We start from the raw sequence: 13,459 nt of genomic DNA on the forward strand, positions 1-13,459 counted from the left end.
GGGAGAAGATGGAAGGTGGAGGTGGAGGAAAAAGAGAGAGATATTATTCCCTCCTGCAGCTCTCCTCCCCGAGGACCCGAAGCGATTTCCACAAAGATTTTTTCCTCGTGAGCTTTACTTTGTGTGTGTGTATTCACATACGTGTGTGTTTCTGGGGCCACACACACACACACACACACACACGCCATCAGCCCCCAGAGCCTCCACCCTCTCCCTCTTTCACGGCCTCACAAGCCCCAAGCCATGAGTGAAATGTGCCACGCTCCGTGTGTTGCTCTCGTGAGTGTGTGCGCGGGGAGGGCAAAGCTGCCGTAGCATACTAAAGGCGGCGAGCGATGCTATCTGGTCTCCGAGCTAAGCCTCCGCCTGCCCTACATTAGCGCACCTAAACCTCGCCGCCTGTCAATCACGCGGAGAAAGAGCCTGTTGCCGAGGGAGAGGGTGTTAGAAGCCCCCCATAATATCCTCCGCTCTGATCTCGCGTCAGGTGAAAGGGATAGAGGGAGACAAAAATCAAACAAAAGAAGGATGGAGGGAAAGGAAAATGGGAGGGATGAAAAGGTGCTGGGAAAACACACACACACACACACAAAAAAAAGAAAGGATTTTGAGCTGGTGAGTGTGGAGTCCAATTTTTTGTCATCCTTTCATGTGGGCGTCTTGCTTTTCTTGACAAACCTACGTATGTGTGTGTGTGTAGCCCAATTACAGCTGTCTCTTTAATGCCACAGAACAGAGCCTATTCACAGTCCCGAGAACCTATTTCCATGCTATCAGCACATCACCACTCCGGCATTGAGGGGATAAGGTGGCTGGGCTGATTCAAGTCTACAGGCGTGAGAGTCGGGCACTCGGGAATCGAGAAGAAAAGAAAGGAATCTTCACAATGGCGGCGTGTATTCGGACGACGCTTCTTTGAAAATGTTTCTGATCAGAGATTCGTACTCTAAATAAAAACATCAAGAAAGTCTGGCACCTTGGTAAGAGTTTACGTCCTGATCAATGCAGCAGATACTTACCCTTCTTCAGGTCGATTTTTATCCTCTTGCCGCCCTTCTTGTTGGTGAGGTTAGCTAGGTTGAGTGCGACAGGACTTTTTCTAGCCAGCGGGCTCTGGCTCCGGGGCCTTGGTGACGGGGAGGAGCTGGTCGTCCTAGGTGGAGGTATGGGTGAATCTCTTTCCAAAGAGCTAGGCCCAGACTGCAGCTCCACAACTGGCTCCGGGGTCCTGGCTCGCGCCTCCGGGGTCCTGGCTCGCACCTCTGGTGTCCTGGCCCGGCTCTCCGGGGTCCTGGCTCGGCTCTCCGGGGTCCTGGCTCGCTTAACCTCTGACTTGGCGTTCGGCTTGGGATCCATTTTGGGTTCCGGCTGGGAATCGGCTTTGGCGCGCACCAACAGCGGACTCTTCGCTTTCGCGATGATGTCTTTGGTGTCGCTGGAGAAAAGCTGACCTATCAGGCTCTTCTCGTAGCGCATCTTGTTGGCAGAAGGGAGGATCTCGAGTTGCACCAAAGAGGACGAGGAGGAGGTCATGGCCTGGCGGAACACTTCCTGCGATCTAGGAGAGGACACAATTCGCAATATTTACATCTTTGCCGTTCATATGTGCGACAGGAAAAGACACCTGGCGGGGAACAAACAGCTGAGCTGCTTAAACAAACCATAAACCAACAAAGGAGACAATGAAACTCGAGCAGAACACAAAAGGAGGACACAGGCGATTGGAAAGCAAAGAACGGAGAGGGGGAATGAGGCTTGTGTGCCGTTAATGGAGCTGCGTTTCTGTTTGGATCGAGAACAGAGAGCCTCCTCCAGCTGGTATGGGACACTGTGGTCCCTATCAGATGGGGAGACCTTGCAGCAGGCTCCTAGTGCAGCTTTAATAGACTACTATCAGCGCAACGTTCACACGGAATGACAACACAGTGGGAGTTGCAGTTAAATGGACCTATTCAGCTCCACCTCAGAGGGGCAGAGAACGAGAGGACGGAGGGGGAAGAAAGAACAGGCACAGGAGTCGTGTTTGAGCTGAAAAGAGGAAGAAATTAGAAGAGAGGGACAGAAAATGCACTCCGGTGAGTGTGGTAGGGAGATTTGTCTGGCTGATAGACGAAGCAAACAGAGTGACAGGTGGGGTATCTGTACAATGCTACAGTGGTGACAGGGAGAGTGGGAGTATGCACACAAGCACAAAACACACACAAGACAATGTGATTTTTTTTTTTTTGGCTTTTGCTTCGGTTCCCAGTTACAACCACAACACAAAGACTAATTTCAGGTCTTGTCATTATAACCTGACTATTTTTGAATCTGAATTTGGAGGGTGTAATCACATACAATCATGTATTTATGTATTTATATTTCAGCTCGTAGTTCAATTATAAGGCAACCGAAACAAGTTTGCGGCGCTATGAACCCTTCTTCAGTTATGTGAATGGTTGCATGCGATAACGCCTAGTCGGGGAAGGATTCGACACTTTGTTAGCCAAAAATAAAATTATAAAAAATGGCAGAGAATCTTGCAAAAGATTGGACAAGCCTTCAATTCCAACCATGATCTTTTCCTAAATGTAACCAAGTAGTTTTGGTGCCAAAAATTTGTCAAAAAAGTGACTAAAACAAGAAACAGTCCAAAAAATAAAATAGAATAGAACGTCATCTACGTAGAGACGTAACGGTCAAACACAGAATTGACTATTTTGCCTTTCAACACAATCCAGTTCTCTTCCTCTGAAAGACCCACTCTGTTATTCATGTAAGACATGGGTCTTCAACAAGGCCGCGACCCTATGGGGGTCCGCCGAGGTACTGCATGGGTGGGGGGGGGGCAAAATCTTTAGTTGATTGGACATTTTTTATATATGTTTTTCAATTTTCACCCACAAATTTAAATTTCTTTCAATACACATTAATATATTTTAGTAAAGGGATAAATGGAGGCACAAAACGTTATCTTTCAGTCAGCACACAAGTAATTCCTTTCGGATTCAAACACCCCTCTCCAGCTCATCCCACCAGTCTACTCACTGAGCGAAGGTCTTGTCCTGGAGCGGCGTGTCGTTGATTTTGACGATACTCTCGTCCTCCCGGAAGATGTTCTCTCTCTTGGACCGACTGTTTTCCTCGATGGCTTTAATGTGGAGGCCCAGGGATCTTGCAACACACACGGCGTAGAGTCGATATGAATGCACGTATATGATTGGATGCCAACACTTGAACTCTTCTGCATTTTTATGAGTCAACATTGCCATCTGCCTTCCCTTATGCATGTCTGACTGATTACGAGTGGATGCAGTGCGGGGAGGGAGATTTGCTTTGTGTGTGTGTTCTTACCGTCCACTGAGAGAGGAGCAGTAGGGCACCACATGGATACCAAGAGGACCGCCATCGCCTGAGATCTCGATTGTCCTCGTCAGAGCACTGTTAACAAAATATACAATAAATCAGGATATGGTGCAGACAATTCTAAAAAAAAAAAAAAAACTAAAAAACCAGATGTACTGAGTTCTCTGTGCAAGCTCTTCAAAATCCATTTGAATTTACCTCCCGGCTGCACAGACAGGGACACGTATTAGCTTACAGGCAGCCCTGCCAAACATCACAATGATATGTGTGTGTGTGTGTGTGCAACCGGGGACGCAGGTGGCTACTTCACCTCTTATCTACCTGCTTCTCAACTACCCAATCTAGCCGGTGGACAAAAGAGGAGAGCAGGAGATAAAAGAGAGAGGGAGATAGAGGAGCAGATAGAGATGAAACAGAATGAGCTTCTCTAATAATCTCTGCAGAGCCCCTGAACTGTGGCTTTTAGAAGCAGATAAACAAGGACAATGCCACTGGAGATGAACAGGACGGGGGCTGCTTTTGATATCGGCTAGCTAAGAGAGGGGACCCGCATGATGAGGGCCTGATAGAAGAAGAAGATCACAGGACACATGTATTCCTGCCTGTAGGTTTATTAGTGCGAATGTATTTACGGACCGGCAGTATCAACAACAAGCTTTTATGAAATATCAGAAGAGGTAAAATGACTGAAACATTGACTGTTTTCAGCATTTGTGTCAGGGCAGGCAATTTAAGAGTGTATAGATCCGTAGCTTCTTTTATCTACGAGCTAGTGTCAACAGGACCCAGATTGCCACTAATAATGTCACTATAAACTGTAACTGTAACTGCATATTGATAAATGTTTCAGGGTTGATTAGCGTTCCCCGTTCGGCTGCAGCTCTTCACCTAAAAGCTCAATGGAGGTGCTCATTCTTTTTCAATTACTTCCTGCAATGCTGCCCATGCTGCCAAAGAAAGAAATTGCACACATTTCCTACTTCACATTGTTTAAACCATTCACCTAACTTAGAAAACACATACTTTAGCTAGCACTTTAGTGAGCATTCAACCCATGAACGAGAAGTCCAATGCTTGCAAACAAACAGCTAAGGGCTTGTTTAGTTGCAAAGTGTTTTTTTTTTTTTTTTCTTAGTGTGAGCTTTCGGCCTGCAGCAGAACATGGTCAGTGATTCGTTACTTTATTATTCCACCGCTGTGAGTCCAGGGTATAGTACAGCCTTCAACAAGAGAAGCCACCCTCAGGGTCTGTTGAATGACAAGGTGAAAATAATCTTCTGGAAGATGTGGGCAGGAAGGAGCAGTTTCCTTCGCTGCTCGGTAGCCTAGCGCAGAAGCACAGGGAGTGGACAAAAGAGTAAAATGGTAAATGTGCTGTAAGGTAGCTGCAAGAAAGGTTGGAATGCAAGGTGGTCCAGCAAGGAGTGGCAAGAGGGCAGTCATCCAGGTCATGGCTTATACAAAAAACAACTGTAGTTGCAGGGTTTCTTGAATATGTTTGATCCAAGTAGCTTCTTCAGTTCAAAACGGGGTGTTGGAGTTTTAAAAGCCGCCCCGGCGTCTTGCATGACTAGTGGCTGTCACTAGCATTTCTGCACCACACGTACTGACAAATGGTACTAAAAAGACACTGAAGGCCACGGACATGCAGGTATTTCTCTCTCTCCGAAGGTTTCTAACATAGCTTTTCCACAAAGGAGTGATGACTTGTCTGTGTTAAAAAAAAAAAAAAAAAAAAAAAAACACGACAGCAACAAAACAAGTCCGGGAACAAAAGCGCACAAGCCCAAGGACTAGCAGGGATCATTAGAGCGCACTCCTCCGTCACTGTCGCCCCGCTCTCGTTAACCTCTGCATGGGTCACACACATACTGTACACACAAACGCATGCACACAAACACGCATCTCATTTGCATTCTTATTGCTACATCTCTTGCGTGCTCACAAACACCATCAGTCACAATCCTCTAAATTGAAAATTCACAGATACACACATGCATCCCATTTACATCTATTAGAGAACACGCTTACACCTCAGTTACACATGTGCACCAAGTGTTTGCGTTTACTTGCGGTGATGCTAAGGCAATCAGACCAGGACGGGGTGCACACACACAAAAAAAGAACACAGGTAGGCCTGAATGATGTATATGCACTCAAGCAGTGTGTGGTTCAAAAAAAACTATGCACACACACACACAACGCTTCAGCCCATTTACATTCATGCAAAAAACAAACGGAGGCACAAACAAGCTCATCAGAGGCAACCGTGGCTTGTTAGCGCTGCTTGCTAATATGCAGAATAGCTCCGCTCACCCATTTTAGCATCCCACTGACACAAACACAAACAAACACAGTCGTTCCACTGGGGCGGGGTGGGTGGAGGCGGGGAGGGGGGAACGCTGAGGGACAGTGGGATGGATGAAAAGAGCAACGAGGAGTGAGACAGATGGAGCTCCCACTCTATGTTGACTTCCTCTACATCAACGGAGGCCGGGTGCCTAACAAACCCGAGGCCGGGACTCCTGAAAACGTGCCCTCGCTCGCTCACCGCGGCTCCTTCCACCGCCGACCATCTGTTACCGCGGCCAACTATCGGTGAGAGCCTCCATTGTATCCAGAGCCGTCAGGACACCGCTGTACAGTAAAGCGCTGAAGAATCACCATCTGTCAACTCCAGTGAGTTATTTCTAAAAAAGAACCTTTTTTTTCTCGCCTTCCTCTAATCGGGAAATCGGTCGGCCGCAGGGAATTGTCGCGCAAAAAAAAAAAAACAATCTGCACTCCGGTCACGGGTTTCGCTGGACGAGGCAGGTGAAGGGGGTTGCGATGGAGGGTTTCGCTGTTGCCACGGCAACCGGGTGACTGACAGCGGCGAGATGGAGAGAGATGAAAGATGGAGATGCGAGTCAGAGCCCGAAAAAGTAAAGGTTGCCATGGTGAGACGTCCGTACGCACCGACTTGCACGTACGCCAACACTCCTGACGAGTCAATCGACGCACAAACCAATGACAAAAACAGGCAAATTCAGATTTTTCTTCTTCTTTTTTTTTTCAAGTTTGTGTTTCACAACCACAGGATGACATCTCATTTCGCTAATGAGCAGCAGAGTCGGCCATATGCATCCCGACAGCGAGGTCCACCGAGCTGCTCCTTACCCAGCGAGCGCGCCCAACACAGACGGTTTGATTAATTAGAAGAAAAGAACAAAGATGTAAATCACTCATTCAAGACACAAGCGTGGAACTAAATGTAGCATGTCAAATTCCCTAGTGTTGAAATGGATTGTGGACTATTTAACCTCAAAAATACTCTCTTTTTCCTTCTACAGGAACTGTCCCAAGCACACACAACCCTAACCCTAACCCTAGCCGACTAAAACCCTAGGATACTCTAACCCTAACCCTAACAGACTCTAACCCTAGGAGACTCTAACCCTAGCAGACACTAACCCTAACCCTTACCGACCCTAACCCTAGGAGACACTAACCCTAGGAGACTGACACCATGGCCCACAAGGCGGTTTAATCCAAGTGTCAGGCTGTCAAACAAAGGCTGGAGTTTTAATCCTGGTCTCCATTACACCCGACATCGGGGCGATGCGTCCGCGAGCCGTCAAAGACGCCTGCTCTTACCTGAAGTTGACATGGCTCATCTTGGCGGGGTGGTCTTCAGTGTGTCGGTTCAGAGCCGCTTTCAGAACATGGTTGAGCTCCTGGGAAGAAGAAAAAAAAAAACAAATCTTAGCTGACACTTAAGTTGACGCAAATTACGGCTCCCTACCTTCGCGCACGAGCTCAACAATCAGTCAGCGGCTACCGAGAGGCCCCCGCCGGCAATTAGTAAAACAACCTAACGCCGCCATCAATCACCTTCCAGAGACACTGAAGAGAGGATGACCGCCGGACGCTGAGCTCCTACCACGCGCCACCGCCGTCCTTCCTTCACTCTGTGTGTGTTTCTATCTATCCACCTCTGCGTCCCCCTCCCTCCATCCCTGCCCCGTCTCAGGAAAGGCTCTATTTTTGAATCGTCAAAGATAAACAACCCCGGGGCAAAGGGATGAAACGGCAGGAGGAACGGAACGAGCCGTCAAACTGTTGCGAGAGCGCAGTCGAAAGGGGGGGGGTGGGGGCGGGCGGGACGTAGGAATTGTCCCAAATCGCTAAAGACAAGAAGGGGTGCAATTAGGTCCTTCTGCCTTGTCACTTTCATTGTGTCACCCAGTACTAATGGCTAAAAAGCTCCCGCCCACCAGCCTACCGCTCCTTAGCAACCCCCTCCTCCACCGCCGCCACCACACCCCGACTCCCGAGCGGACCCTCGCTCACACGCCGAATGAACATATTCCCCTCACAAGAATCCAAATCACTTTCCGCAAATGTTACCTAGCGTCTCTGCAGGGGCTGCGAGCGTGAAAATGCACACACAAACGGTGACCCACTTATCTGGGCGGCGTGAGATTACCCCCACAATGGGGACGGGGGACGCGCATGTGTGTGTGTACGGGGGCAGGAAGGCGAGCTGGAGGATCCATTGTTGCTGTGCATCTTCCCGCAACCCCATTAGCTAAAGCCACACACACACACACACGCTCGTAGCGGAGCGAGGTACTCAACGCGCAGTCTTCGGGAGCACAATGTTGACAGGTGAACACAAAGCGCGCACGCTCTTGTCGTACATCTGTAGCGTGAAGCTGAGCTGCACACGCGCCACACAGCAACATCAAATCCCCTCGTGCGCCCGCTGCTCCGCGAGAACAATGCATCTATTTATTCTGTGTGATGTGGCTGTAGATGGATGGATGGATGATGTGGACGTGAACACACAACCTTCCTGCTTCCTGTTTTTATTTTTAAGGGATCCCAACGTAATGCCGTGTTTGAACCTAATCCCTGAGTGACAGCAAATAAATAAAAAAAAAAAAGCAGCTTTCCTTCCTCAGAGTCCCTGCTGTGCTCGGCCAATCAGCTCGCTGCTTTTAACCCGCTGAAGAAGAGCATCAGTGTCACTCCCCCGACCGCCACGACCACCATCACACAAAGCAGGATGTAAAGCCTTTAGACTGGTTTGATGACATGTTACAGCATTGTTAGGGTTAGGTTGTTAATGGGCGTATCATTTAAAAAAGAAAAAAAAATTGTTATTTATGACTTATTGTCATGGTGATAATGACTTGACTTCTACTCCCTTTGTTACTTGGACATGTACCACCCACCTAGACCAGAACAGGCACCCCCACCCCATAGCAATGACACTCCTTGATTGGGAACAATTCATAAAACATGAGCGTAAGGTGTTGACCTGGCCTCTAAATTCACTAACCGATCAGACCCAAAGGCCTCCACTAACAACAATCTGTTGCCAGATGGTAAGAACCAAAGTCCTGGATGGTGTTTCCTTGTAGCAAACTTTGCTAGCTCCGTAACGTTGAGTTCGCCACATCCGTGCTGATCTTTAGATTATATCCGACATGAGTCGTTACCGAGGGAAAATATCGTTTTGTAAAGCAGCGGCAGGAATATCGATCCGGTTCCCATCTGAGCTCACCCGTGGACGTACGCTTCACCTCCGCTTACGAGCCCGAACAATCCCCGCTTCAAGTGCCACTTAATCTCAAACTCCTTTCAGCGCTTTCTTTTCAGCTGCCACTCGGCGCCTCGAGTTAAACCGCGACTCCCGGAAAGAATACATTAGGAATAAAAGAAAACAAACAAAAAAAAAAAAAAGGTGACAGAAATCTAAACTTGCAAAGTTCGGGGTGCGGCGATTAGCGGAAGTGAGAGCGTTTTCCTCACGAACCACCGCTTTTATTTTGTGTAATCCATTTCTCTTCTCTGAGTGATTTGGACGTGGCGGGCTTTGCGGTCCCGGGATGAACGCTCCTCAAAAAAAAAAACCTTTCTGAAAACTCGTCTAAGCACAACTAACAGGTTGTCTCCTCTGTTTTTGTGCTGCTGCACGCTGCCATCCACTTTTTTTTTTTTTTTCTTTTTTGGTGTTGTTGGTTGATGTCTGGAGTCGGAGGCGTGTGTGAGTGACAGGGCGGCGTGCAGACGAATGAGAGATGAGATGTTGGTGTGTGTGTGTGTGTGCTGTCAGACGGATGAGTAATGAGGTGCGTGTTTACTTCCGTGTACATCCAAAACAGTGATGCAGTCACGTGCCGCGTGTCAGGTAGTGGAGAAACAGAGTGCATGTGTACATGCAACTGCAGGACCACGGCTTTGTTGTACCTGCCAGAGCTCCCTGACCCTCCACATATCCATCACCTCGGCCGACTGTCACGCACTTAGATAACATGTGAAAATCTGTATAAAGATGGACGGTGGAACCAAAGTAAGTAGAGCTCCCCCTGGTGACTGGTTACAGTATAGACCCCTTCACGGCCTACGTCACTGAGACCTCATGGTGTTAGCCGGAGGCAAAACAGAGGGAAGCTTGAGACGAACACAGTATTGCTGTATTTTTGGCCGCCAAAATTGAAAAATCAATGCATCATCAGTTTCAGCCTGGAAAACATTATGGGTTAAACCAAATTATGAATTAAATTATGCTAAGTTAGTCATTATTTGGGGGATTCTTGTTATATTTTAATGCTAACTGCTAGCTAATGTAATGTTAGTTACATGTTTCTGGGGTGTCCAAGCTTAACTTGCTTTGCTACGTTACCATTCGCATTGGTTCCACTTCTTGTAATATATATTATTGTTGGAGAGCCCTCACTTGCTATAGACAGACCTCCTTTGGTCAAATCGTCCATCCAGTGAGTTAGAGTGTAGGGGTCGGTGAATATAGTCCCATCAGACAGAGTCAACTCTTTAAAATAACACTCACGGTCTCGGAGAGTGAGTGTATTAGTATATTCTCTAAAATATACGTTTTCTTTGCCCATTCTTGCCAAAACAATCTCTTAAAATACGCTAACTGCCATTTACAAGCTACAGTGTTTGAGATGTATTGCCTCCAGTTAAGCCCCGCCCCTCAGAAATCGTCACATTGTTTATAAACTGTGAAGAAACCCCTTCACAGTTTATTAACAATGTGACAATGTGTCATAGGCCATGAGCTTCCCCTAATCCATGTTAGTGAGCAGGACTTGGGCTGAACTAAAACACTAAAATACAAGTCGTACACATTTTAATCAAGGACGGTAACCCTAACCCTTGATTTTAGGTACTTGATGGATGTTCAAGTGTCATTTTTATCGAAGTTTCGTTTAAGTTCGTTATTTGACGAACTTAGAAACAGGATGTGGCATAATGACGACTACGAGTTGCCATGTCACTCCGTGAAGCGGATATTAGTAGAAAAAGAGGAGAGAGAGCAAAGCCGCCGCAGTTAAAACGTCTCGTTTATTAGCGGCGAACATGGCGAGAGTTGGGATCAATTAAAGCGCTGACTCCATGTTTAGCACCACTCAGCCCTTTGCCAGTTTCATTAGCTCTGCTGATAAAAAAAAAAAGAAAAAAAAGAGAGAGGGAGAATAAGAAGGGTATGTGCATTGACTACATGTGAATTAAATACGTGGCCTTCACCATAAAAGGCAGCAAAATCAATTAAAGGTGCAGGACGCAGATTTATCACTGTAACGGGTTGAATTATCTGGCTCTCAATACTTCAGTCAAAGCCAAAAAGGGGGGAGAACTCCTCTTGTGTGTGTGTGTTTATTTGTGTGTGGAAGGGTTCAAGAGGAGTGGTACAGTGGATGAGTGAGGATGAAGTGATAGCGTATTGATCTAAGGAGTCTATCAGGCCCAAGGAGTGTGACGGCCCGCGAGCGGTTCACTTGCACGCTCCCAGACTGCAGAGATGTTGTTCTCCTCTACCTATAGGAGTATGAGGATTACACAGTCTGGATCCAGAGTCTTGATCAGATTACATTTTTTTATTTCTTTTTTTTGCAAATCTTGTCAATCTTTGGTTTAAATTAGGCTGCGGAGGTCTGGAGATTGAGAGATTCATTTGTCAGGCTGCAGTGAGTCGCGGGGACATTTTAAGCGATCCACACCGAGTCGTCTCCCTCCCGTCTGCTCTGTTTGAAGCGCACGCGGTCGGGCATTTTTCAGGCACGAAATATGGGCTCTGTCACTGTGTTTACTCGTCGCCCGTTGATCCCCGTGTTCTGCTCAGTCACCGCTGAGTCGAACGCAGCGGGGGCAAACAACGGGACTCCTCCTCTACCCGAGCTCCCCCCTCGCACACTCACACAAACATGCCAGAGTAGTGTCCTCGCACAGAACTCCGTCCTGCTGCACACAATCACCCACGGAGGAGGAGGAGGAGGAGGAGGAGGGAGAAAAGGCAGCAAACAAAGTCCTTCTTAATGGTGGTTTGGAAAAGAGGCACTTGAAAAGCTGACCCTCACAAAGTAGAGCCCGGGGCAGCAGAGCTGGACCGCGAGAGGAACAGAATGCACACTGGGCTCCTCTGTCTGTCCGCCACACAACGGAGATGGAGCTGGAAATGAAACATGCTCATCTCTGTTATTCATTTACTTTCTTATTTTTTTTTTTTTGTTTTGTTTTGCTTTTCCTGAAAAACTAGTTTGAACTGAAGGAGGTGTAGCCAATGAACATTTGCATAAAGAAGTCCACCTGGAGAATATCGTATTTACAGTGCTGGTTAATTTAAATAAGCTAATTTTCTGTATTTCTTTACATTCTCGTGGTATATTTTCTTTATTTTTAATTTACTGTAAGATTACCAGATTTCTGAAATTAAATCTGAGGACTTTTACAACGGAAGATAAAAACACTAATAATAATTAAACATCTTTAAACTGCTTTGTCTGTAATGTGAATAGCATTACGGCTACCGTAATAACTTAGGCTACCGTAATAACTATAGTCTGCACGCAGCATTTTTTCCTCATTCATAAAAAGCTAAAATTAGACACATTTTCGGGGACAGCTCATCCAAAACAGAGACGTGTTGACACCGTAATTTACCGGAAGATGCGGCTGCTTTGTCCTGACGCATTCGCTGGCTCTTGTCGTACTCCGACTTATGGTTGTACTTCTGGTGGTGCAATAAATTTGTCGTGTTGCTATCCTTAGCCATTATCTTTTTTTTTTTTGCAAACCTTGCATGTGAGTCAAGCTTGTTCCGCATCCACGTTATGATAACTGATCCAGTTCCACATTATTGATGAGGAGCCTCGTTAGCCACAAATGAGCTACAGCTGCGAGGACGTCGAGTACGTCGCTACGTCATCAACTTCCGTTTATCACATTTATAAGAGACGGCAAATTCTTATAGTGGGGACTGTTTTTATATTATATATTATATAGAATAATAGCTCAAAACAAACTGAAGTGATGTGAAGAAATTTTCAATAAGTCACCTCACCTCAGACCTTCAGTTTTCCGTGTGCGCATCACGACTTTAGCGCACACGTTGAGGTATTATTTATCGATCTCCACCCTGACATTAATTTGACCTGCAAAAAAACTCCGTCAGGACTCGAAACTTTCCGCATGCACCTCCGGTAATAAAAGCAAATAAAGACATCCTCAAGGTGATTGAGGAAATACTTAACCACACTCGCCTCCTCGTACGCCTCCATGATTGCATCAATAATTAACCTCATGCTGATGTGTTATTTAATGGCAGACCCACACTCGTGCATTCACATTAAATACTTTCATTTGTTATTTCTTGATTGTTTATTTCTAAGTTAGCTAACAGCTACAAGTACAGACGATCCCAATGCGTCAAAGGGGTGTTAACATCTGTCTTTTACGGGATCTGATCTGATTTAATGTCAATTTAGTGTCCACGTCAGCAATCAATCAAGTTCGAAACCAATAAATCAACCAGGTTCGAAACCAATCAATCAATCAAGTTCGAAACCACTTTAATTTGTGCATTTAAAGGTAGCCACGTGACGTCACTCTCACCGGTTCGGGCGACCCATCGCTGCTGTCGTCACGCGGAGGCGTGGCCGTCCTCTCATGGGGCGGGGCCAAAGCGGAGTCGCTGCTGCTCCTCACCAGCAGGGGCGTATCTGTGCGGGGGAGAGAAAGAGGAGAGGGATGTAAAGAGGAGAACGGAGACAGGGGCGCCTTTTTTTTTCGTCTTTTGGCAGCTCTCACACTGAGCATTCGGCCC

At 46.8% G+C, this 13,459-nt stretch overlaps 1 protein-coding gene across 3 annotated transcripts in view; it reads right to left on the reverse strand.

The window, feature by feature from the left end:
* The window catches only part of pard3ba (par-3 family cell polarity regulator beta a), a 144,329-nt gene that overhangs the window by 93,290 nt on the left and 37,580 nt on the right, over nt 1-13,459 (reverse strand). For 2 of the 3 annotated variants that reach the window (XM_047576989.1, XM_047576988.1), the window contains exons 4-8: nt 13,249-13,355; nt 6,982-7,061; nt 3,334-3,420; nt 3,028-3,153; nt 1,020-1,558 (exon numbers count right to left, since the gene is read on the reverse strand). In XM_047576989.1, coding sequence (XP_047432945.1) covers nt 1,020-1,558; nt 3,028-3,153; nt 3,334-3,420; nt 6,982-7,061; nt 13,249-13,355 — 939 coding nt within the window. Of the gene's footprint in view, nt 1-1,019; nt 1,559-3,027; nt 3,154-3,333; nt 3,421-6,981; nt 7,062-7,218; nt 7,827-13,248; nt 13,356-13,459 lie in introns of those variants that run through there. The other variant, XM_047576990.1, reaches the window with a different exon arrangement.

The sequence above is a fragment of the Mugil cephalus genome, chromosome 23 (assembly GCF_022458985.1).
Source record: "Mugil cephalus isolate CIBA_MC_2020 chromosome 23, CIBA_Mcephalus_1.1, whole genome shotgun sequence".
NCBI classification, from domain to species: Eukaryota; Metazoa; Chordata; class Actinopteri; order Mugiliformes; family Mugilidae; genus Mugil; species Mugil cephalus.